Raw genomic sequence first — 27,318 nt, 5'->3', positions numbered from 1 at the left:
AGTTTTTTTATTTTACAGTTCTTTAGCATTTTTTTTTAATGTTCTCTGTATTCAGTTTATAATTTTTTTGTTAATTTAAAATTAAATTGTTAAATAGTAAATAGATATTGTAAAATCGGTTATGTTTCTCATTGCTTGCTACAGGATGTTTGGGATGGTGGTGGAAAAAATTATTATTCCTGAGATACAGAAAGTGTCAGGTCCTATCGAGAAAAAAATATGTGCTGTTGGAATTACAAAGCTGTTAACAGAGTGCCCCTCTATGATGGACACAGAATATACAAAGCTTTGGTAAGTATCAATTAGAATTAACAAATTCCTGATTTAACAGTGTTACTTCCATCATGTTGCAGTCAAAATTCTAAGGCAGATCTGTTTCCTTGGATGCATTTATCTCTCATATACTCATGCTAACACACTGTCCACTATGGATGGATAGATAGGTGTGTGTGTATATGTATGTGTGTGTATGTATATACAGTATATAGAGAGAGGTGTGTATGTGTGTTTACGCCAGGGTTAGGTTCCTGAAGGAATGGTTGTAAATCGAAACCGTTGTAAATTGAAACCCAGTTTATAATGTAAGTCAATGGGAAGTGAGGGAGATAGGTTCCAGGTCCCTCTAAAAATTGTCATAAGTAACACCTAATGCATTATTTTTAAAGCTATGAAATGAAGACTGTAATTGCTAAACAGCATTATAAACCTAATAAAATAATCACACAACACAGACTTCACTTGCATTTTTCTGCAAACAGTTCTTTCTATGCATTACAATCTGGACTGATTTATAGACAGGAAGATATTGTTCCTTTGAAATCTGCTCGATAGTTCAAGTCTGGTTAAACAGATTAATTTCAACTTGCTTGGCTTTGCTGCAACACAAGCGGACAGCTCCACCTACTGGCTATTTTAATAAATGCACTGCTTCTCAATGCTTTTCAATAGCAGTCACATGACTGGGGGAAAAAAGGTTGTTGTTCTGAAACGGTGTAAATTGAACCGTTGTAAAACGAGGGCCATGTGTAGAGAGAGAGAGAAAGGTGTGTGTGTGTGTGTATATGTATAGAGAGTGAGGGGTGTGTGTGTGTGTATATATGTATAGAGAGAGTGAGAGGGGGGTGTGTGTGTATATATGTATAGAGAGAGTGAGAGGGGTGTGTGTGTGTATATATGTATAGAGAGAGTGAGAGGGGTGTGTGTGTATATATGTATAGAGAGAGTGAGAGGGGGGTGTGTGTGTATATATGTATAGAGAGAGTGAGAGGGGGGTGTGTGTGTATATATGTATAGAGAGAGTGAGAGGGGGGTGTGTGTGTATATATGTATCGAGAGAGTGAGAGGGGGGTGTGTGTGTATATATGTATAGAGAGAGTGAGAGGGGGGTGTGTGTGTATATATGTATAGAGAGAGTGAGAGGGGGGGTGTATATAGATCTAGATCTATATAGATCTATATAGATATAGATCTATATATATATATATATATCTATATATATATATATATATATATATGTAGAAATAAGTAAAATGTGTCTCCTCAGTGTACTGAGTTGACACAAGTGATACTCTGTTGTGGGCGCTGGTCAGAAGGTGTATAGGAAATAGTGGCAGCTGTATAGGACATATACTGGGAGGGTTGTGAAGCCCTAGACAGTAAAAGAGAATATATATTCAAAGGTGGATATAGCGCCTATATGTCCAATATACTGATGTGGTATGTGAGGAATAAAGGATGGGAAAAAGCAAATAAGAACATAGAAAATAAAAGAAAAAATAAAAGAAAAATATATATATATTAAAATAAAATAACAATAAAAGGTCCAGCTAAAAATAGCATATAAAATATATAAACTCTGAAACGATGTTCATATGAGTCCTAGAAGTAATATAAATCGTAGTGAATCTCCAGATGTAGTGGTTGTATAGATATAGTTGGTATATAATACCCTTACCAGATATTACCTCAATCGAATGAGGTAAGTATGCCGCACTGGGGGTATATATAGATGATTGGGTTTCCTCCTTGTATCCTGCTTGTGGTGTTCGTTGACCTCTTGGAGTATGCAGGGATATGCCTCTGATGATGAATAGATCCCTTATACTTCCTATGGATTCGTGGTTGGCCTCTTGGAGTGCTCTTTCTGTTCTGGTATTAACTTTCTGTATTCCTTTTTTGCAAGGCCAGTCTCCCTTTCCCTGTATCTTCTTGCAGTGAAGGAACTTAGACATAAAGACGTTACAGAAGATACAGGGAAAGGGAGACTGGCCTTGCAAAAAAGGAATACAGAAAGTTAATACCAGAACAGAAAGAGCACTCCAAGAGGCCAACCACGAATCCATAGGAAGTATAAGGGATCTATTCATCATCAGAGGCATATCCCTGCATACTCCAAGAGGTCAACGAACACCACAAGCAGGATACAAGGAGGAAACCCAATCATCTATATATACCCCCAGTGCGGCATACTTACCTCATTCGATTGAGGTAATATCTGGTAAGGGTATTATATACCAACTATATCTATACAACCACTACATCTGGAGATTCACTACGATTTATATTACTTCTAGGACTCATATGAACATCGTTTCAGAGTTTATATATTTTATATGCTATTTTTAGCTGGACCTTTTATTGTTATTTTATTTTAATATATATATATTTTTCTTTTATTTTTTCTTTTATTTTCTATGTTCTTATTTGCTTTTTCCCATCCTTTATTCCTCACATACCACATCAGTATATTGGACATATAGGCGCTGTATCCACCTTTGAATATATATATATATATATATATATATATATATATATCTAGATCTATATAGATATAGATCTATATATATATAGAGAGAGTGAGATATATGTATATAGATATATATGTATATAGAAATATATAGATATGTGTGTTTGTGTGTATGTATATACATTTCTTTCTAATGACATGGTGAGTCCACGGATCATCTAATTACTATTGGGAATATCACTCCTGGCCAGCAGGAAGAGGCAAAAAGCACCACAGCAAAGCTTTTAAATATCACCTCCCTTCCCTCCAACCCCAGTTGTTAGGCGTTATTTTCAGGGGGGTAGAGTGTCAGTGTACTTGATGGGATATCCCAGAGAACAGGAATCGGACCATGCAGCAATCAGTCTAACATCTGTTCTGTTTATTGGAAGATGAACAACACTTTTTATAGGCGATAGTTACAGTATACAGGGTTAAACAATGACGTGTTCATAACTACATCATCTCACACCATATTTCACTTTGAAGAAACGAAAATAATTAAAATATAATTGGGTGAAAAGGAGTATTTCTCTTGCATCCCAAAGGAAGGCCGTGTGGGCATCTTATAGAGAACTGGCTTCCAGGCGCATCACCAGGAACATCCACAAGGCCATTCTAGCTATACAAATATTCATAACATCTACATATTTCTTGATACCTAATAAGCTGTTAGAATAAACCTTTCTTAGACCAGATGGATGCCTAAGACAAAATGGCAACTAAAACAAGATGTCGTTGGTAAGGCTAACATATCCTTACACCAGTCATTCTCTTTGCCTACGTTAAGAGCAAGGAGGTGGTAAAGTTTAGGTGTCTGGAAGATTCTTAAGACAAGATTTTATTATTTTCCAGCAGTGCAAGTTTGTTCTGCTTTTTTTCTGGGGTTTAGCCGTAGCCCATGTCAGTCTCTTCAGTAGAGCAGTGGTGGCTTTTAAGTAATTGGGATCTTGTGGGGTATAATCCTCACTGCACCTCCTAAATAGTTATTGCTGCCCTAACCTGAAAGCCTGAGGGAAATCACTCTGTCTTTCTTTCATGTAATTAGCAAGAATCCATGAGCTAGTGACGTATGGGATATACATTCCTACCAGGAGGGGCAAAGTTTCTCAAACTTTCTTTCATGTAATTAGCAAGAATCCATGAGCTAGCGACGTATGGGATATACATTCCTACCAGGAGGGGCAAAGTTTCCCAAACCTCAAAATGCCTATAAATACACCCCTCATCACACCCACAATTCAGTTTTGCAAACTTTGCCTCCCATGGAGGTGGTGAAGTAAGTTTGTGCTAGATTCTACGTTGATATGCGCTTCGCAGCAGGCTGAAGCCCGGTTTTCCTCTCAGAGTGCAGTGAATGTCAGAGGGATGTGAAGAGTATTGCCTATTTGAATACCATGGTCTTCCTCTAGGGGATCTATTTCATAGGTTCTCTGTTATCGGTCGTAGAGATTTCTTCTCCTACCTCCTTTTTCAGATCGACGATATACTCTTATATACCATTACCTCTACTGATTCTCGTTTCAGTACTGGTTTGGCTATCTACTATATGTAGATGAGTGTCTTAGGGTAAGTAAGTCTTATTTTATTTGACACTCTAAGCTATGTTTGGGCACTTTATATGTAAAGTTCTAAATATATGTGTTTAAACTTATATTTGCCATGATTCAGGATAATCGGTATTCCTTCATTCAGACAGATAGTTTCATTATTTGGGATAATGCATATGAATAAATAATTTTTTCTTACCTTAAAATTTTCAATTTACTTTTTTCCCTGCGGGCTGTTAGGCTCGCGGGGGCAGAAAATGCTTCAATTTATTGCGTCATTCTTGGCGCAAAATTTTGTCATTTCCGGCGCCATAGTTGTCGCCAGAAGTTTGTTCGTGGTTGCGTCATTTTTTTGACATATGTGTGTTAGACTTTTTTTGCGCCAAAAAATGTGGGTGTCGTTTTCTACGTCAGAGGATGTGGGCGTCATACTGGTCTCCACCTTTTTCACATTATTTAAGTCTCACTTTTTTTATTGCTTCTGGTTGCTAGAGGCTTGTTTATTTTGCATCTTTTCCCATTCCTGAAACTGTCATTTAAGGAATTTGATAAATTTTGCTTTATATGTTGTTTTCTCTTAAGTGTATCCAGTCCACGGATCATCCATTACTTATGGGATATTCTCCTTCCCAACAGGAAGTTGCAAGAGTTCACCCACAGCAGAGCTGCTATATAGCTGCTCCCCTAACTGCCATATCCAGTCATTCTCTTGCAACTCTCAACATAGATGGAGGTCGTAAGAGTAGTGTGGTGTTTTATACTTAGTTTATTTCTTCACGAGACCCATCCAGTTCCAAGACAGGAACAGGGTCAGAGTTTTTCTCAAATCTGTTTGTGGTTCCCAAGGAGAGGGAACCTTCAGACCTATTTTGGATTTAAGGATCTTAAATAAATTCCTTAGAATTCCATCATTTAAGATGGTAACTATTCGTACCATCTTAACTAGGATCCAGGAGAGTCAATAGAGGACTACAATGGATTTGAAGGATACTTATCCTCACATAACGATGCATAAGGATCACCATCGTTTTTCAGGTTTGCCTTTCTAGACAGGCATTACCAGTTTGTTGCTCTTTCCTTTGGGTTAACTACAGCCCCAAGAATCTTTAGAAGTGGCCCCTTATTTAGGCGTCGAACATCAAATTGCCAAGTCTTATGCGGATGTAGTATTGGCATTTCTGAGATCGCATGGGTGGAAAGTGAACAAGGAAGGAGTTCTCTATCCCCAATCTCAAGGGTTTCCTTCCTAGGGACTCTGATAGATTCTGCAGAAATTAAAGTTTACCTGACGGAGTCCAGGTTGTCAAAATTTCTAAATTACTGCTGTGTTCTTCATTCCATCCGCGCCCTTCGGTGGCTCGGTACATGAATGTAATCGGCCTAATGGTAGCGGCAAGAGACATAGTACCGTTTGCACGCCTACATTTCAGACCGCTGCAACTATGCATGATCAGTCAATGGAACAGGGATTACACAGATTTGTCCCCTTCTTAAATCTGGACCAAGAGGCCAGAGATTCTCTTCTCTGGTGGCTATCTCGAGTCCATCTGTCCAAGGGTATGACCTTCCGCAGGTCAGTTGGGACAGTTGTTACAACAGATGCCAACCTTTTAGGTTGGGATACAGTCTGGGACTCCCTGAAGACTCAGGGATAGTGGACTCAGGAGGAGATCCTCCTTCTAATAAATATTCTGGAGCTGGGAGCGATATTCCATACTCTTCAGGCTTGGCCTCATTTAACAACTCTGAGGTACATCAAATTCAGTCGGACAAAATCACGACTGTGGCTTAAATCAACCATCAAGGGGGAACAGAGTTCCCTAGCGATGTTAGAAGTCTTTATATAATTCACTGGACAGAGACTCTCTCTTGTCTATCAACTCTCCATATCCCAGGTGTTGAGAACTGGGAGGTGGATTTTCTAAGTCGTCAGACGTTTCTCCCGGGGAAGTGGGGAATTCCCTCCGGAGGTCTTTGCACAAGATCAAGCAGGAGACTGCTTTGGTGTTTTTAACAGTGCCTGCGTGGCCACGCAGGACCTGGTATGCAGATCTGGTGGACATGTCATTCCTTCCATCATGGTCTCTGCTTCTGAGACAGGACTCTCTACCTCAGGGTCCTTTCAACCATCTAAATTAAACTTCTCTGAGATGGACTGCCTGGAGACTGAACGCTTGATGTTATCGAAGCATGACTTCTCCGAGTCAGTCATTGATACTTTGATACAGGCATGAAAGCCTGTCACTAGCAAAATTTAGCATAGATATAGCATAAATATCTTATTGATATGAATCCAAGGGTTACTCATGGAGTAAAGTCCGGATTCCCAGGATACTATCTTTTCTCCAAGATGATTTTTGAGAAAAGGGTTGTCAGCTAGTTCCTTAAAATGACAGATCCCTACTCTGTCTATTCTTTTGCACAAGCGTCTGGCAGATTCTCCAGACTTTCAGGCATTTTGTCAGGCTTTGGTTAGAACCAAGCCTGTGTTTAAACCTGTTGCTCCGCCATGGAGCTTAAACCTGATTATTAAGGTTCTTCAAGGAGTTCCGTTTGACCCTTTTCATTCTTTAAGATATCAAACTTTTTATCTTGGAAAGTTCCTTTTTGGTAGATATTTCCTCGGCTTGTAGAGTCTCCGAGTTATCTGCTTCATAATGTGATTCTCCTTATCTGGTCCTCCGTACGGATAAGGTAGTCCAACAAGATTATCACTCAAGAGAGTGTTGTTCCATTCTTGTATTATAATCCTCCTTAAAAGATGGAACGTCTATTACACAATTTGGACGTGGTTCGTGCTTTAAAGTTTTACTTACAAACTGCTTCAGATTTTCATCAAACATTTACTTGGTTTGTTGTCTACTCTGGACAGAGGAGAGGTCAAAAGACTTCAGCAACCTCTTTCTTTCTTTTTAGTTAAAAGCATAATTCGTTTAGCTTATGAGACTGCTGGACAGCAGCCTCCTGAAGGGATTACAGCTCATTCTACTAGAGCTGTGGCTTTCACTTGGGCCTTTTTAAAATGAGGCTTCTGTTGAACAGATTTAAAAGACGGCGTCTTGGTCTGCGCTTCATACTTTGCTTCTTTGTAGGCTATTTTTGGGAGAGAGGATTTTTTCAGGCAGTGGTCCCTTCCGTTTAAGTACCTGCCTTGTCCCTCCCTTCATCCGTGTACTTTAGCTTTGGTATTGGTATCCCATAAGTAATGGATGATCCGTGGACTGGATACACTTAACAAGAGAAAACATAATTTATGCTTACCTGATAAATTTATTTCTCTTGTAGTGTATCCAGTCCACGGCCCGCCCTGTCATTTTAAGGCAGGTTATTTTTTCATTTAAACTACAGTCACCACTGCACCCTATGGTTTTTCCTTTCTCTGCATGTTTCAGTCGAATGACTGGGTATGGCAGTTAGGGGAGGAGCTATATAGCAGCTCTGCTCTGGGTGAACTCTTGCAACTTCCTGTTGGGAAGGAGAATATCCCATAAGTAATGGATGATCCGTGGACTGGATACACTTCAAGAGAAATAAATTTATCGGGTAAGCATAAATTATGTTTTTTCTTTTACATATTGCAAGATGTCACAACCTGACCCTGGATCAGAATCTACTTCTGGAAAGACGCTGCCTGATGCTGGTTCTACCAAAGTTAAGTGCATTTGTTGTAAACTTTTGGTAACTGTTCCTCCGGCTGTAGTTTGTGTTGTCATAAGCTTTCTAACGCAGATAGTGTCTCCATTAGTAATAATCCTTTACCTGTTGTTTTTCCTTCAACATCTAATGTTCAGGATGTCCCTGTTAATGTAAAAGAATTTGTTTCTAATTCTATTAGGAAGGCTCTGTCTGTTATTCCTCCTTCCAGTAAACGTAAAAGGTCTTTTAAAACTTCTCATATTTCAGATGAATTTTTTAGTGACCGCCATCATTCTGACTTATCTGTTTCTGATGAGGATCTATCTGGTTCAGAAGATTCTTCTTCAGATATTGACACTGATAAATCTTCATATTTATTTAAGATGGAGTTTATTTGTTCTTTACTTAAAGAAGTGTTGATTGCATTAGATATGGAGGAGTCTAGTCCTCTTGATACTAAATCTACTAAGCATTTAAATTCGGTTTTTAAACCTCATGTAGTTATTCCAGAAGTTTTTCCAGTTCCTGATGCTATTTCAGAAGTAATTTCTAGGGAATGGAATAGTCTGGGTACTTCATTTACTCCTTCTCCAAGGTTTAAGAAATTGTACCCTGTGCCATCTGATAGATTGGAGTTTTGGGACAAAATCCCTAAAGTTGATGGGGCTATCTCTACTCTTGCTAAACGTACTACTATTCCTACGGCGGATAGTACTTCCTTTAAGGATCCTTTAGATAGGAAGCTTGAATCCTTTCTAAGGAGAGCTTATTTATGTTCAGGTAATCTTCTTAGACCTGCTATTTCTTTGGCTGATGTTGCTGCAGCTTCCACTTTCTGGTTGGAGGCTTTAGCGCAACAAGTGTCAGATCATAATGCTTATAGCATTGTTAAACTTCTTCAACATGCTAATAACTTTATTTGTGATGCCATTTTTGAGATCATTAGAATTGATGTCAGGTATATGTCTTTAGCTATTTTAGCTAGAAGAGCTTTATGGCTTAAATCTTGGAATGCAGATATGACTTCTAAGTCAACTTTGCTTTCTCTTTCTTTCCAAGGTAATAAATTATTTGATTCACAGTTCGATTCTATAATTTAAACTGTTACTGGGGAGAAAGGAACCTTTTTGCCTCAGGACAAAATATCTAAAGGTAAATATAGGGCTGCTAATCGTTTTCGTTTCTTTCGTCAGAATAAGGAACAAAAGCCTGACCCTTCCCCTAAAGGAACGGTTTCCGTTTGGAAACCTTCTCCAGTCTGGAATAAATCCAAGCCTTTTAGAAAGTCAAAACCAGCTCTCAAATCCGCATGAAGGTGCAGGCACTCATTCCAGCACAGCTGGTAGGGTGCAGGTTACCATTTTTCAGATATATTTGGATCAATTCGATTCACAGTCTTTGGATTCAGAACATTGTTTCACAAGGGTACAGAATAGGTTTCAAGGTAATGCCGCCTGTGAGAAGATTTTTTTTTTTTTTCTCACGCATTCCAGTAAACCCAGTGAAGGCTCAGGCGTTTCTGAAATGTGTTTTAGACCTAGAGTTGGCTGGGGTAATTGTGCCAGTTCCAGTTCTGGAACAGGGGCTGGGGTTTTACTCAAATCTCTTCATTGTACCAAAGAAGGAGAATTCCTTCAGACCAGTTCTGGATCTAAAAATATTGAATCGTTATGTAAGGATATCAACATTCAAAATGGTGACTATAAGGACTATTCTGCCTTTTGTTCAGCAAGGGCATTATATGTCTACAATAGACTTACAGGATGCATATCTTCATATTCCAATTCATCCAGATCACTATCAGTTCCTGCGATTCTCTTTTCTAGACAAGCATTACCAGTTTGTTGCCCTTCCGTTTGGCCTAGCAACCGCTCCAAGGATCTTTTCAAAGGTTCTCGGTGCCCTTCTCTCTGTAATCAGAGAACAGGGTATTGCGGTATTTCCTTATTTGGACGATATCTTGGTACTTGCTCAGTCTTTACATTCTGCAGAATGTAAAGATCTAGAGTTGACTGGAGTAATTATGCCAGTTCCAGTTCCGGAACAGGGGATGGGGTTTTATTCAAATCTCTTCATTGTACCAAAGAAGGAGAATTCCTTCAGACCAGCTCTGGATCTAAAAATATTGAATCGTTATGTAAGGATACCAACGTTCAAGATGGTAACTGTAAGGACTATCTTGCCTTTTGTTCAGCAAGGGAATTATATGTCCACAATAGATTTACAGGATGCATATCTGCATATTCCGATTCATCCAGATCATTATCAGTTCCTGAGATTCTCTTTTCTGGACAAGCATTACCAGTTTGTGGCTCTGCCGTTTGGCCTAGCTACAGCTCCAAGAATTTTTACAAAGGTTCTCGGTGCCCTTCTGTCTAATCAGAGAACAGGGTATTGTGGTATTTCCTTATTTGGACGATATCTTGGTACTTGCTCTGTCTTTACATTTAGCAGAATCTCATACGAATCGACTTGTGTTGTTTATTCAAGATCATGGTTGGAGGATCAATTTACCAAAAAGTTCATTGATTCCTCAGACAAGGGTAACCTTTCTGGGTTTCCAGATGGATTCAGTGTCCATGACTCTGTCTTTAACAGACAAGAGACGTCTAAAATTAATTACAGCTTGTCGAAACCTTCAGTCACAATCATTCCCTTCGGTAGCCTTATGCATGGAAATTCTAGGTCTTATGACTGCTGCATCGGACGCGATCCCCTTTGCTCGTTTTCACATGCGACCTCTTCAGCTCTGTATGTTGAATCAATGGTGCAAGGATTACACAAAGATATCTCAATTAATATCTTTAAAACCGATTGTTTGACACTCTCTAACATGGTGGACAGATCACCATTGTTTAATTCAGGGGGCTTCTTTTGTGCTTCCGACCTGGACTGTAATTAAAACAGATGCAAGTCTCACAGGTTGGGGAGCTGTGTGGGGATCTCTGACGGCACAAGGAGTTTGGGAATCTCAGGAGGTGAGATTACCGATCAATATTTTGGAACTCCGTGCAATTTTCAGAGCTCTTCAGTTTTGGCCTCTTCTGAAGAGAGAATCGTTCATTTGTTTTCAGACAGACAATGTCACAACTGTGGCATACATCAATCATCAAGGAGGGACTCGCAGTCCTCTAGCTATGAAAGAAGTATCTCGAATTTTGGTTTGGGCGGAATCCAGCTCCTGTCTACTCTCTGCGGTTCATATCCCAGGTATAGACAATTGGGAAGCGGATTATCTCAGTCGCCAAACGTTGCATCCGGGCGAATGGTCTCTTCACCCAGAGGTATTTCTTCAGATTGTTCAAATGTGGGAACTTCCAGAAATAGATCTGATGGCGTCTCATCTAAACAAGAAACTTCCCAGGTATCTGTCCAGATCCCGGGATCCTCAGGCGGAGGCAGTGGATGCATTATCACTTCCTTGGAAGTATCATCCTGCCTATATCTTTCCGCCTCTAGTTCTTCTTCCAAGAGTAATCTCCAAGATTCTGAAGGAATGCTCGTTTGTTCTGCTGGTAGCTCCAGCATGGCCTCACAGGTTTTGGTATGCGGATCTTGTCCGGATGGCCTCTTGCCAACCGTGGACTCTTCCGTTAAGACCAGACCTTCTGTCTCAAGGTCCTTTTTTCCATCAGGATCTGAAATCCTTAAATTTAAAGGTATGGAGATTGAACGCTTGATTCTTGGTCACAGAGGTTTCTCTGACTCTGTGATTAATACTATGTTACAGGCTCGTAAATCTGTATCTAGAGAGATATATTATAGAGTCTGGAAGACTTATATTTCTTGGTGTCTTTCTCATCATTTTTCTTGGCATTCTTTTAGAATACCGAGAGTATTACAGTTTCTTCAGGATGGTTTAGATAAGGGTTTGTCTGCAAGTTCCTTGAAAGGACAAATCTCTGCTCTTTCTGTTCTTTTTCACAGAAAGATTGCTATTCTTCCTGATATTCATTGTTTTGTACAAGCTTTGGTTCGTATAAAGCCTGTCATTAAGTCAATTTCTCCTCCTTGGAGTTTGAATTTGGTTCTGGGGGGCGCTTCAAGCTCCTCCATTTGAACCTATGCATTCATTGGACATTAAATTACTTTCTTGGAAAGTTTTGTTCCTTTTGGCCATCTCTTCTGCCAGAAGAGTTTCTGAATTATCTGCTCTTTCTTGTGAGTCTCCTTTTCTGATTTTTCATCAGGATAAGGCGGTGTTGCGAACTTCTTTTGAATTTTTACCTAAAGTTGTGAATTCCAACATTAGTAGAGAAATTGTGGTTCCTTCATTATGTCCTAATCCTAAGAATTCTAAGGAGAAATCGTTGCATTCTTTGGATGTTGTTAGAGCTTTGAAATATTATGTTGAAGCTACTAAATCTTTCCGAAAGACTTCTAGTCTATTTGTTACAGCTCATTCTACTAAGTCAGTTTCTACTTCCTAGGCGTTTAGGAATGAAGCTTCGGTTGATCAGATTTGCAAAGCAGCAACTTGGTCCTCTTTGCATACTTTTACTAAATTCTACCATTTTGATGTATTTTCTTCTTCTGAAGCAGTTTTTGGTAGAAAAGTACTTCAGGCAGCGGTTTCAGTTTGAATCTTCTGCTTATGTTTTTCATTAAACTTTATTTTGGGTGTGGATTATTTTCAGCAGGAATTGGCTGTCTTTATTTTGTCCCTCCATCTCTAGTGACTCTTGTGTGGAAAGATCCACATCTTGGGTAGTCATTATCCCATACGTCACTAGCTCATGGACTCTTGCTAATTACATGAAAGAAAACATAATTTATGTAAGAACTTACCTGATAAATTCATTTCTTTCATATTAGCAAGAGTCCATGAGGCCCGCCCTTTTTTTGTGGTGGTTATGATTTTGTATAAAGCACAATTATTCCAATTCCTTATTTTATATGCTTTCGCACTTTTTTATCACCCCACTTCTTGGCTATTCGTTAAACTGAATTGTGGGTGTGGTGAGGGGTGTATTTATAGGCATTTTGAGGTTTGGGAAACTTTGCCCCTCCTGGTAGGAATGTATATCCCATACGTCACTAGCTCATGGACTCTTGCTAATATGAAAGAAATTAATTTATCAGGTAAGTTCTTACATAAATTATGTTTTTTCGATCAGGATCTCAAATCATTAAATTTGAAGGTATGGAGATTGAACGCTTGATTCTTAGTCATAGAGGTTTTTCTGACTCAGTGATTAATACTATGATACAGGCTCGTAAATCTGTGTCTAGAAAGATTTATTACCGAGTCTGGAAGACTTACATTTCTTGTTGTTCTTCTCATAAATTCTCTTGTCATTCTTTTAGAATTCCTAGAATTTTACATTTTCTTCAGGATGGTTTGGATAAGGGTTTGTCTGCAAGCTCTTTGAAAGGTCAAATCTCTGCTCTTTCTGTTCTTTTTCACTGAAAGATTGCTAATCATCCTGATATTCATTGTTTTGTACAGGCTTTGGTTCGTATCAAGCCTGTCATTAAGTCAATCTCTCCTCCTTGGAGTCTTAATTTGGTTCTGAGGGCTTTACAGGCTCCTCCGTTTGAACCTATGCATTCTCTGGATATTAAATTACTTTCTTGTAAAGTGTTGTTCCTTTTAGCCATCTCTTCTGCTAGAAGAGTTTGAGTTATCTGCTCTTTCTTGCGAATCTCCTTTACTGATTTTTCATCAGGATAAGGCGGTGTTGCGGACTTCATTTAAATTTTTACTTAAGGTTGTGAATTCTAACAACATTAGTAGAGAAATTGTTGTCCCTTCATTGTGTCCTAATCCTAAGAATTCTCTGGAGAGATCTTTACATTCTTTGGATGTAGTAAGAGCTTTGAAATATTATGTTGAAGCTACTAAAGGTTTTAGAAAGACTTCTAGTCTATTTGTTATCTTTTCTGGTTCCAGGAAAGGTCAGAAGGCTTCTGCCATTTCTTTGGCATCTTGGTTAAAATCTTTGATTCATTATGCTTATGTAGAGTCGGGTAAGTCCCCGCCTCAAAGGATTACAGCTCATTCTACTAGGTCAGTTTCTACTTCCTGGGCTTTTAGGAATGAAGCTTCTGTTGATCAAATTTGCAAAGCAGCAACTTGGTCTTCTTTGCATACTTTTACTAAATTCTACCATTTTGATGTTTTCTATTCTTCAGAAGCAGTTTTTGGTAGAAAAGTACATCAGGCAGCTGTTTCAGTTTGATTCTGCTGCTTTTTATTTCATTTTTTTTATTTGGGTTGTGGATTATTTTTTCAGCGGAATTGTCTGTCTTTATTTTATCCCTCCCTCTAGTGACACTTGCGTGGAAGTTCCACATCTTGGGTATCTGCTATCCCATACGTCACTAGCTCATGGACTCTTATTAAGTTATGTAAGAACTTGCCTGATAAATTCATTTCTTTCATATTAGCAAGAGTCCATGAGGCCCACCCTTTTTTGTGGTGGTTATGATTTTTTTGTATAAAGCACAATTTTTCAAATTCCTTATTTTTTGATGCTTTCGCTCCTTTCTTATCACCCCACTTCTTGGCTATTCGTTAAACTGAATTGTGGGTGTAATGAGGGGTGTATTTATAGGCATTTTGAGGTTTGGGAAACTTTGCCCCTCCTGGTAGGAATGTATATCCCATACGTCACTAGCTCATGGACTCTTGCTAATATGAAAGAAAGGAATTTATCAGGTAACTTCTTACATAAATTGTTTTTTCTTTTTCCACAGGTCCATGTGAGTAAGGATGCCTCTCATACCTAGTGAGCTGCCAGGCAGATGACATAGTTTATTTTTCTAGGAAGCAGTACAGAAAAATTATTGGCACTTTAACAGCTTATCTGTTGGGACATTAGACTCAATTTCTCTTGTAAGGTGTATCCAGTCCACGGATTCATCCTTTACTTGTGGGATCTTCTCCTTCCCTAGAGGAAGTTGCAAAGAGAGCACACAGCAGAGCTGTCCATATAGCTCCCCCTCTAGCTGCACCCCCCAGTCATTCTCTTTGCCGGCTCTAAGCAATCGGAAGGGTAAAGTGAATGTGGTGTTAGAATTGTAGTTTTTAATTTCTACAAGCAAAATTTTATTTTAAATGGTACTGGTGTGTACTATTTACTCTCTAGCAGAAAAGAGATGAAGATTTCTGCAGGGAGGAAGATGATTTTAGCATCATGTAACTAAAATCCACTGCTGTTCCCACAAAGGACTGAGGAGTACAAGAAAACTTCAGTTGGGGGGAACGGTTTGCAGGTCAGGCTGCAATAAGGTATGTTCAGTCATTTATTTCTAGATAAGACTGTGATAATGCTAGAAAAGACTGACAAGATCCCCATGAGGGAAGGGTAAGCTGTATTCAGAGACTGAGTATGGAATTGCTAGCTTACATAACAGGGCTAATTTATGCTGGTTGACACTACTTAATGGCAAACGGTTTTTATTGAAAAACATAGTTTTTTGACACACTTTGAAGGTTCCTTTGGCATTCTTTCAGGGGTTGTTACCCACATGGCTATTATTAAAACACTTAGGAGTGTTTCTTTAGGCCTCACAGCACCGGAGTAAGGTGGGAGGGGCCTAATTTCACGCCTCAGATGCGCTGTTTTAGTGACTAGAACTTCAGGCTGTTTCACATGGACGGTCCCTAAGGTTGAGGGGGCTGTTTCTTCACTTGCTAAACGCACAACTATACCAATTGAAGACAGTTGTGCTTTTAAAGACCCAATAGATAAAAAAATTAGAGGGTTTACTTAAGAAATTTTTTGTTCAACAAGGTTTTCTTCTCCAACCTATTGCGTGCATTGTTCCTGTAACCACTGCAGCTGCTTTCTGGTTCGAGGCGCTGGAAGATGCGCTCCAGACGGAGACCTCATATGAGGACATTTTGGACAGAATTAAGGCTCTTAAGCTGGCTAATTCTTTTATCACAGATGCCGCTTTCCAAATAGCTAAATTAGCGGCAAAAAATTCAGGTTTCGCCATTTTAGCGCGCAGGGCGTTATGGCTGAAGTCCTGGTTGGCCGATGTGTCATCAAAATCCAAACTATTGAACATCCCTTTCAAAGGAAAGAACCTCTTCGGGCCTGAATTGAAAGAGATTATTTTAGAAATCACTGGGGGAAAAGGCCATGCTCTCCCCCAGGACCAGTCCTTCAAGACGAAGAACAAACAAAATTTTCGTTCCTTTCGGAATTTCAGAAGCGGTCTTGCTTCATCCTCCCCTGCTGCAAAGCAAGAGGGTAACACTTCACAACCCAGGGAAGCCTGGAAGCCTTACCAGTGCTGGAACAAGGGTAAACAGGCCAAGAAGCCTGCTGCTGCCTCTAAGACAGCATGAAGGGGTAGCCCCCGATCCGGGTCCGGATCTAGTAGGGGGCAGACTCTCTCTTCACTCAGGCCTGGGCAAGAGACGTACACGATCCCTGGGCCTTAGACATTGTATCCCAGGGATATCTTCTAGAATTCAAGGACTCCCCTCCAAGGAGAAGGTTCCATATTTCTCGTCTGTCTTCAGACATGACAAAGAAAGAGGCGTTCTTATGCTGTGCAGAAGACCTACATACAATGGGAGTGATCCACCCAGTTCCAATTGCGGAACAAGGGCTGGGGTTTTACTCAAACCTGTTTGTGGTTCCAAAAAAGAAGGAACTTTCAGACCAATCCTGGATCTCAAAATTCTAAACAAGTTCCTCAGAGTCCCATCATTCAAGATGGAGACCATTCAGACAATCTTACCAATGATCCAGGAGGGCCAATATATGACTACCGTGGATCTAAAGGATGCGTACCTACATATTCCTATCCACAAAGATCATCACCAGTTTCTCAGGTTCGCCTTTCTGGAAAAGCATTATCAGTTTGTGGCTCTTCCTTTTGATTTGGCCATTGCTCCCAGAATTTTCACAAAGGTGCTAGGGTCTCTCCTGGCGGTTCTAAGACCGCGGGGCATAGCAGTGGCACCTTATCTAGATGACATCTTAATTCAGGCGTTGACTTTCCAAAGAGCCAAGTCTCACACGGAAATTGTATTGGCATTTCTGAGGTCTCACGGATGGAAGGTGAACATCAAAAAGAGTTCTCTCTCTCCCCCCTCACAAGAGATCCCTTCCTAGGAACCCTAATAGACTCGGTAGAAATGAAAATATTTCTGACGGAGGTCAGAAAGGTAAAACTTTTAACTACTTGCCAAGCTCTTCATTCCATTCCTCGGCCTTCTGTAGCTCAGTGCATGGAGACAATCGGACTAATGGTAGCAGCAATGGACATAGTCCCTTTTGCACGGATACACCTCAGACCACTGCAACTGTGCATGCTCACAGTGGAATGGGGATTATGCAGATTTGTCTCCTCAAATACAGTTGGACCAGGGGACCAGAGATTCTCTTCTCTTGTGGTTGTCTCAGGATCACCTGTCTCAGGGAATGTGTTTCCGCAGACCAGAGTGGATCATCGTAACGACCGACGCCAGTCTGTTGTGCTGGGGTGCAGTCTGGAACTCCCTGAAAGATCAGGGCTTATGGTCTCGGGAAGAGGCTCTTCTCCCGATAAACATTCTGGAACTGAGGGCGATATTCAACGCGCTTCAGGCATGGCCTCAGCTAGCTGCGGCCAAATTCATCAGATTTCAGTCGGACAACATCACGACTGTAGCTTATGTCAATCATCAAGGGGGAACAAGGAGTTCCCTAGCAATGATGGAAGTAACCAAAATAATCAGGTGGGCGGAGGATCACTCTTGCCATCTCTCAGCAATTCACATCCCAGGAGTAGACAACTGGGAGGCGGATTTCCTAAGTCGTCAGACTTTTCACTCGGGGGAGTGGGAACTCCACCTGGAGGTGTTTGCCCTGCTGACTCAGCTATGGGGCACTCCAGAATTGGATCTGATGGCGTCCCATCAGAACACCAAACTTCCTCTTTACGGGTCCAGGTCCCGGGATCCCCAGGCGGTGTTTATAGATGCTCTAGCAGCGCCTTGGTCCTTCAATCTGGCTTATGTTTTTCCACCGTTTCCTCTCCTCCCGCGTCTGGTTGCCAGAATCAAGCAGGAGAGGGCTTCGGTGATTCTAATAGCGCTTGCGTGGCCACGCAGGACGTGGTATGCAGACCTAGTGGGCATGTCCTCTGTGCCACCATGGACACTACCAGTGAGGCAGGACCTTCTAATACAAGGTCCTTTCAAACATCCAAATCTAATTTCTCTGCGTCTGACTGCATGGAGATTGAACGCCTAATTCTATCAAAGCGTGGTTTCTCTGAGTCGGTTATTGATACCCTGATTCAGGCTAGAAAGCCTGTCGCCAGGAAAATCTACCATAAGATTTGGCAAAAATATCTTTGTTGGTGCGAATCCAAGGGTTACTCATGGAGTAAGATTAGGATTCCCAGGATATTGTCCTTTCTCCAAGAATGATTGGAGACAGGATTATCAGCTAGTTCCTTAAAGGGACATATATCTGCTTTGTCTATTCTTTTACACAAACGTCTGGCAGAGGTACCAGACGTTCAAACGTTTAGTCAGGCTTTAGTCAGAATCAAACCTGTTTATAGACCTGTGGCTCTGCCATGGAGTCTGAATTTAGTTCTTTCAGTTCTGCAAGGGGTTCCGTTTGAACCTTTACATTCCATAGATATTAAGCTTTTATCTTGGAAAGTTTTGTTTTTGGTAGCTATCTCTTCTGCTCGAAGAGTTTCTGAGTTATCTGCTTTACAGTGTGATTCACCTTACCTGGTGTTCCATGCGGATAAGGTGGTTTTACGTACCAAACCCGGTTTTCTTCCTAAGGTTGTGTCTAATAAGAATATTAACCAGGAAATTGTTCTTCCTTCTCTGAGTCCTAATCCTTCTTCGTCAAAGAAGGAACGTCAGTTACACAATCTTGATGTGGTTCGTGCTTTAAAGTTCTATTTACAAGCAACTAAGGATTTCAGGCAAACAACTTCTTTGTTTGTTATCTATTCTGGTAAGAGGAGAGGTCAGAAGGCGACCTCTACCTCTCTTTCCCTTTGGCTGAAAAGCATCATCCGTTTGGCCTATGAGACTGCTGGCCAGCAGCCTCCTGAAACAATTACTGCTCATTCTACCAGAGCAGTGGCTTCCACATGGGCTTTTAAAAATGAGGCTTCTGTTGAACAGATTTATAAGGCAGCGACTTGGTCTTCGCTGCATACTTTTTCCAAATTTTACAAATTCGATACTTTTGCTTCTTCGGAGGCTATTTTTGGGAGAAAGGTTTTACAAGTAGTGGTGCCTTGCGTTTAAGGTACCTGTCTTGTTCCCTCCCTTCATCCGTGTCCTAAAGCTTTGGTATTGGTATCCCACAAGTAAAGGATGAATCCGTGGACTGGATACACCTTACAAGAGAAAACAGAATTTATGCTTACCTGATAAATTACATTCTCTTGTGGTGTATCCAGTCCACGGCCCGCACTGGCTATTAAGTCAGGTAGATTTATTTGTTTAAACTACAGTCACCGCTGCATCCTATGGTTTCTCCTTTTTCTTCCTAACCTTCGGTCGAATGACTGGGGGGTGGAGCTAGAGGGGGAGCTATATGGACAGCTCTGCTGTGTGCTCTCTTTGCCACTTCCTGTAGGAAAGGAGAATATCCCACAAGTAAAGAATGAATCCGTGGACTGGATACACCACAAGAGAAAGAAATTTATCAGGTAAGCATAAATTCTGTTTTTTAAATGACCGACAGCATTCTGATTTATCTATCTGATGAGGATCTATCTGGTTCAGAAGATTCTGCCTCAGATATTGACACTGACAAATCTTCATATTTATTTAAGATGGAGTTTATTCGTTCTTTACTAAAAGAGGTGTTGATTGCATTAGATATGGAGGAGTCTAGTCCTCTTGATATTAAAACTAATAAGCGTTTAATTTCTGTTTTTAAACCTCATGTAGTTATTCCAGAAGTTTTTCCAGTTCCTGATGCTATTTCAGATGTAATTTCTAGGGAATGGAATAGTTTGGGTACTTCATTTACTCCTTCTTTAAGGTTTAAGAGACTGTACCCTTTGCCGTCTGATAGATTGGGGTTTTGGGAAAAAATCCCCAAAGTTGATGGGGCTATCTCTACTCTTGCTAAACGAACTACTATTCCTACGGCAGATAGTATTTCTTTTAAAGATCCTTTAGATAGGAAGCTTGAATCCTTTCTAAGGAAGGCTTATTTATGTTCAGGTAATCTTCTTAGGCTTGCTATTTCTTTGCCTGATGTTGCTGCGGCTTCAACTTTTTGTTTGGAAGCTTTAGCGCAACAAATACCAGATCCTAATGTGTATAGCATTGTTAAGCTTCTTCAACATGCTAATAATTTCATTTGTGATGCCATTTTTTATATCATTAGAATTGATGTCAGGTATATGTCTTTAGCTATTTTAGCTAGAAGAGCTTTATGGCTTAAATCTTGGAATGCAGATATGACTTCTAAGTCAACTTTGCTATCTTTCCAAGGTAATAAATTATTTGGTTCTCAGTTGGATTCTATAATTTCAACTGTCACTGGGGGGAAGGGAGATTTTTTGCCTCAGTATAAAAAATCTAAGGGTAAATATAGGGCTGCTAATCGTTTTCGTTCCTTTCGTCAGAATAAGGAACAGAAGCCTGACCCTTCCCCTAAAGGAACGGCATCCAATTGGAAGCCTTCTCCAGTCTGGAATAAATCCAAGCCTTTTAGAAAATCAAAACCAGCCCCCAAGTCCGCATGAAGGTGCGGCCCTCATTCCAGCTCAGCTGGTAGGGGGCAGACTACGATTTTTCAAAGATGTTTGGATCAATTCAAAATCATTGGATTCAGAACATTGTTTCTCAATGGTACAGAATAGGTTTCAAGGTAAGACAGCCTGTGAGAAGGTTCTTTCTCTTACGCATTCCAGTGAACCCAGTAAAGGCTCAGGCTTTCCTGAAATGTGTTTCAGACCTGGAGTCATCTGGGGTAATTGTGCCAGTTCCATATCTGTAACGGGGTCTGGGGTTTTATTCAAATCTGTTCATTGTACCAAAGAAAGAGAATTCTTTCAGAGCAGTTCTGGATCTGAAAATTTTGAATCGTTATGTAAGAATACCAACATTCAAAATGGTGACTATAAGGACTATTCTGCCTTTTGTTCTGCAAGGGCATTATATGTCCACAATAGACTTACAGGATGCTTATCTTCATATTCCAATTCATCCAGATCACTATCCGTTCCTGAGATTCTCTTTTCTAGACAAGCATTACCAATTTGTTGCTCTTCCTTTTGGCCTAGCAACAGCTCCAAGGATCTTCTCAAAGGTTCTTGGTGCCCTTCTCTCTGTAATCAGAGAGCGGGGTATTGCGGTGTTTCCTTATTTGGACGATATCTTGGTACATTCTGCAGAATCTCACACGAATCAACTTGTGTTGTTTCTTCAAAAACATGGTTGGAGGATCAATTTACCAAATAGTTCCTTGATTCCTCAGACAAGGGTAACCTTTTTAGGATTCCAAATAGATTCAGTATCCATGACTTTGTCGCTAACAGACAAGACGTCTGAAATTGGTTTCAGCTTGTCGGAACCTTCAGTCTGTCATTCCCTTCAGTAGCTATGTGCATGGAAGTTTTAGGTCTCATGACTGCAGCATTGGACGCGATCCCCTTTGCTCGTTTTCACATGAGACCTCTACAGCTTTGTATGCTGAACCTTTGGTGCAGGGATTATACAAAGATATCACAATTGATATCCTTAAATCCCAATACCCCGACTATCTCTGACTTGGTGGTTAAATCTCCACTGTTTAGTTCAAGGGGCCTCCTTTTGTTCGTCCAACCTGGACTGTGATTTCAACAGATGCGAACCTTTCAGGTTGGGTAGCTGTCTGGGGATCTCTGACAGCGCAGGGGGTTTGGAAATCTCAAGAGGCGAGATTACCAATCAATATTTTGGAACTCTGTGCGATTTTCAGAGCTCTTCAGTTCTGGCCTCTTCTGAAGAGAGAATCGTTTATTTGTTTTCAGACAGACAATGTCACAACCGTGGCGTATGTCAATCATCAAGGTGGGACTCACAGTCCTCAAGCTATGGAAGAAGTATCTCGGATACTTGCATGGGCGGAACCAAACTCCTGTCTAATCTCTGTGGTTCATATCCCAGGTATAGACAATTGGGAAGCGGATTATCTCAGTCGCCAGACTTTACATCCGGGAGAATGGTCTCTTCACCCAGATGTGTTTCTTCAGATTGTTCAGATGTGGGGGCTTCCAGAAATAGATCTGATGGCTTCTCATCTAAACAGGAAACTTCCCAGGTATCTGTCAAGATCCAGGGATCCTCAGGCGGAAGAGGTGGATGCGTTGTCACTTCCTTGGAATTATCAACCTGCTTATCTTTCCGCCTCTAGTTCTTCTTCCAAGAGTGATTTCCAAAATCATAATGGAACGTTCATTTGTACTGCTGGTGGCTCCAGCATGGCCACACAGGTTTTGATATGCGGATCTTGTTCGGATGTCCAGTTGCCAACCTTGGCCACTTCCGTTAAAGTCAGACCTTCTATTTCAAGGTCCGTTTTTCCATCAGGATCTCAAATCATTAAATTTGAAGGTATGGAGATTGAACGCTTAGTGCTTAGTCATAGAGGTTTCTCTGACTCAGTGATCAATACTATGTTGCAGGCTCGTAAATCTGTGTCTAGAAAGATTTATTACCGAATTTGGAAGACTTACATTTCATGGTATTCCTCTCATAAGTTCTCTTGGCATTCTTTTAGAATTCAAGGGTTTGTCTGCAAGTTCCTTGAAAGGACAAATCTCTGCTCTTTCTGTTCTGTTTCACAGAAAAATTGCTAATCTTCCTGACATTTGTTTTTTTGTTCAGGCTTTGGTTTGTATCAAGCCTGTCATTAAGTCAATCTCTCCTCCTTGGAGTCTTAATTTGGTTTTGAGAGCTTTACAGGCTCCTCCGTTTGAGCCTATGCATTCTCTGGACATTAAATTACTTTCTTGGAAAGTATTGTTCCTTTTGGCCATCTCTTCTGCTAGAAGAGTTTCTGAATTATCTGCTCTTTCTTGTGAGTCTCCTTTTCTGATTTTTCATCAGGATAAGGCGGTTTTGCGGACTTCATTTCAATTTTTACCTAAGGTTGTGAATTCCAACAACATTAGTAGAGAAATTGTTGTCACTTCGTTGTGTCCTAATCCTAAGAATTCTTTGGATGTGGTAAGAGCTTTTAAATATTATGTTGAAGCTACTAAAGATTTCAGAAAGACTTCTAGTCTATTTGTTATCTTTTCTGGTCCTAGGAAAGGTCGGAAAGCTTCTGCCATTTCTTTGGCTTCTTGGTTAAAGCTTTTGATTCATCATGCTTATGTGGAGTCGGGTAAATCCCTGCCACAGAGGATTACGGCTCATTCTACTAGGTCAGTTTCTACTTCTTGGACTTTTAAGAATGAAGCTTCTGTTGATCAGATTTGCAAAGCAGCAACTTTGTCTTCTTTGCATACTTTTACTAAATTCTACCATTTTCATGTTTTCTTGTTCAGAAGCAGTTTTTGGTAGAAAAGTTCTTCAGGCAGCTGTTTTATTCTTCTGCTTATAATTTCAGTTTTTTTCTTTATAAAGATTAAAGCTTTTTGATTTGGGTTGTGGATTCTTTTTTCAGCGGAATTGGCTGTCTTTATTTCTCTTGCAAGGTGTATCCAGTCCACGGATTCATCCTTACTTGTGGGATATTCTCCTTCCCTACAGGAAGTGGCAAAGAGAGCACACAGCAGAGCTGTCCATATAGCTCCCCCCTAGCTCCACCCCCCAGTCATTCTCTTTGCCGCGTTAACGCACTAGGTTCTCTCTCAGGGAGGGTAAAGTGAATGTGGTATTAGAATTGTAGTTTTATATCTTCAATCAAGAGTTTATTTTTAAATGGTACCGGTTTGTACTATTTACTCTCTAGCAGAAAAGTGATGAAGATTTCTGCTGAGAGGAAAATGATTTTAGCATGTTGTAACTAAACTATTGAGAGACTGTTTCATGCTGCTTCACATGGAGGGTCCAGCTGCTGATTGAGGGCCTAGAAGAAGCTTTATTTCCCCAAAACTGATCCCTAAGGGCAGGTAGGGCCACAGCTGTAAGCAAGGTGCTGTAGTTTAACCGGTTGTTGGCTTTAGGCTGCTCCGGTTTGGGCATTAAGGGGTTAATCGTTCTGAAACTTGCTGTGCAATCATATTCAAGCCTTAGGTACATACTGTGAAATAGATTGGTGCATTTTCCCTGTTTTGTAACGTTTTTTTCAAATTGTGTTTTTTATTTGATTCAAGTGTTTTCCAAGCTTGCTTGTGTATGCTACTAGTCTGTTAAACATGTCTGACACTAAGGAAAATCCTTGTTCAATGTGTTAGAAGCCATGGTGGAACCCCCTCTCAGAATGTGTCCCAATTGCACTAATGTGTCTATACACTTTAAAGATCATATTGTTGCACTTAAAAATGTGGCCCAAGATGATTCTCAGACTGAAGGTAATGATGATAGTCAGTCTACCTCTCCCCATGTGTCACAACCAGTTACGCCCGCGCAAGCGACACTTACTGCCTCTAATGCGTCTGCCCCTATTACATTGCAACAACTAGCGACAGTTATGGATAATTCCCTTGCGGCCTTCTAGCCAAACTGCCAGTTTTTCCTACAAAGCGTGGTAGCTCTGTTTTAAGAACAGATTATGAGCAGTCTGAAGCTTTGGTAGCCTTATCTGATGTACCCTCATCTGATGTACCCTCACAACGCTCTGAAATGGAGGTGGGGGATTTGATGTCTGAGGGAGAAATTTCCGATTCAGGAAAGGTTTCTCATCAGGCAGAGTCAGATTCATTAGCATTTAAATTTAAAGAACACCTCCGCGTTTTGCTCAGGGAGGTATTAGCTACTCTGGATGATTGTGACCCTATGGTGGTCCCAGAGAAGTTGTGTAAAATGGACAAGTACCTAAAGGTTCCTGTATACACTGATGCATTTCCGATCCCTAAGAGGTTTGCGGATATTGTTACTAGGGAGTGGGATAGACCAGGTGTCCCTTTTGTCCCCCCACCTATTTTTAAGAAAATGTTCCCCATAACTGACCCTAGGCGGGACTCGTGGCAGACGGTCCCTAAGGTAGAGGGGGCTGTTTCGACACTTGCTAAGCGCACAACCATACCAATTGAAGACAGTTGTGCTTTTAAAGATCCTATGGATAAAAAGTTAGGTTTACTTAAGAAAATCTTTGTTTAACAAGGCTTTCTTCTCCAACCTATTGCCTGCATTGTTCCTGTAACTACTGCAGCAGCTTTCTGGTTTGAGGCGCTGGAGGAGTCGCTCCAGACGGAGACCTCATATGACGAAATTATGGATCGAATTAGGGATCTAGAGCTGGCTAATTAATTTATCACAGATGCCGCTTTGCAATCAGCTAAGTTGGCGGCAAAAAATTCAGGCTTCGCCATTGTGGCACGCAGAGCGCTTTGCCTCAAGTCATGGTCGGCCGATGTGTCGTCAAAATCCAAATTGTTAAATATCCCTTTCAAGGGAAAGACCCTTTTCGGCCAGAATTGAAAGAGATTATTTCAGAAATCACCGGGGGAAAGGGCCATTCTCTCCCCCAGGACAAGCCTTTTAAGGCTAAAAACAAATCTAATTTTTGTTCCTTTCGTAATTTCAGGAGCGGTCCCGCTTCAGCCTCTACAGCTGCAAAGCAAGAGGGTAACGCTTCACAGCCCCAGGCAACCTGTAATCTGTGAAAAGAGAACAAAGACAGGCGCAGCCCAATTCAAGTGTAGTATTCTTTAATTCAGTGTAAGAGCACACGTACAAATGGCTACTTACAAAATGCACAAATAAAAACTGCATATAAAGGTATCTTTACATCCAAACTGTATTATTATGTAACATACAGCTATAGAACAAAGCCTTATCAGGGCTGGAACAAGGGTAAACAGGCCAAAAAGCCTGCAGCTGCTACCAAGACAGCATGACGGGGTAGCCCCCGATCCAGAACCGGATCTAGTAGGGGGCAGACTTTCTCTCTTCGCTCAGGCCTGGGCTTTAGAGATTGTTACCCAGGGATATCTTCTAGAATCAAGGACTCCCCTCCAAGGGGAAGGTTCCATATTTCTCGTCTGTCTACAGACACGACAAAGAAAGAGGCGTTTTTACGCTATGTAGAAGACCTACATACAATGGGAGTGATCCACCCAGTTCCAATTGCGGAACAAGGGCTGGGGTTTTGCTCAAACCTGTTTGTGTTTCCCAAAAAAGAAGGAACTTTCAGACCAATCCTGGATCTCAAATTTCTAAACAAATTCCTCAGAGTCTCATCATTCAAGATGGAGACCATTCGGACAATCTTACCTATGATCCAGGAAGGTCAATATATGACTACCGTGGATCTAAAGGATGCGTACCTGCATATCCCAATCCACAAAGATCATCGGTTCCTCCGGTTCGCTTTTCTAGACAAGCATTACCAGTTTGTGGCTCTTCCATTCGGCTTAGCCACTGCTCCCAGAATTTTCACAAAGGTGCTAGGGTCCCTTCTGGCAGTTCTAAGACCAAGGGGCATTGCAGTGGCGCCTTATTTGGACGACATCTTAATTCAGGTGCCGTCTTTTCACAGAGCCAAGGCTCACGCGGAGATTGTATTGGCCTTTCTAAGGTCTCACGGGGGGAAGGTGAACATCACAAAGAGTTCCCTGTCCCCACTCACAAGGGTTCCCTTCCTAGGAACACCAATAGATTCGGTAGAAATGAAAATATTTCTGACGGAGATCAGAAACTTGAAACTTTTAACTACTTGCCGAGTTCTTCATTCCATTCCTCTGCCATCTGTAGCGCAAACTGAGGGCGATATTCAACGAGCTTCAGGCATGGCCTCACCTAGCTGCGGCCAAATTCATAAGATTTCAGTCGGACAACATTACGACTGTAGCTTACATTAAGGGAACAAAGAGTTCTCTAGCGATAAGGGACGTAACCAAAATAATCAGGTGGGCGGAGGCCCTCTCCTGCCAGCTATCAGCAATTCACATCCCAGGTGTAGACAACTGGGAGGCGGATTTTCTAAGTCGTCAGACTTTTCACCCGGGGGAGTGGAAACTCCACCCAGAGGTATTTGCCCAGCTGACTCAGCTATGGGGCATTTCAAAGTTGGACCTGATGGCGTCCCGTCAGAACTCTAAGCTTCCTCTCTACAGATCCAGGTCCCGGGACCCCAAGGCGGCATTGATAGATGCTCTAGTAGCGCATTGGTCCTTCAATCTGCCTTATGTTTTCCCACCGTTTCCTCTTCTCCCTCGTCTGATCGCCAGAATCAAGCAGGAGAAGGTGTCAGTGATTTTGATAGCGCCTGCGTGGCCACGCAGGACTTGGTATGCAGACCTAGTGGACATGTC

At 41.0% G+C, this 27,318-nt stretch overlaps 1 protein-coding gene across 1 annotated transcript in view; it reads left to right on the top strand.

The window, feature by feature from the left end:
• The window catches only part of CSE1L (chromosome segregation 1 like), a 475,025-nt gene that overhangs the window by 367,818 nt on the left and 79,889 nt on the right, over positions 1-27,318 (top strand). The window contains exon 24 of the mRNA XM_053689969.1: positions 145-291. Within this exon, the coding sequence (XP_053545944.1) occupies positions 145-291 (147 nt within the window). The remainder of the gene's footprint in view (positions 1-144; positions 292-27,318) is intronic.

The sequence above is a fragment of the Bombina bombina genome, chromosome 1 (assembly GCF_027579735.1).
Source record: "Bombina bombina isolate aBomBom1 chromosome 1, aBomBom1.pri, whole genome shotgun sequence".
Classification (NCBI taxonomy): Eukaryota; Metazoa; Chordata; class Amphibia; order Anura; family Bombinatoridae; genus Bombina; species Bombina bombina.
Note: the sequence above shows the minus strand (reverse complement) of the source record. Positions and strands in the feature narration are given on the sequence as shown.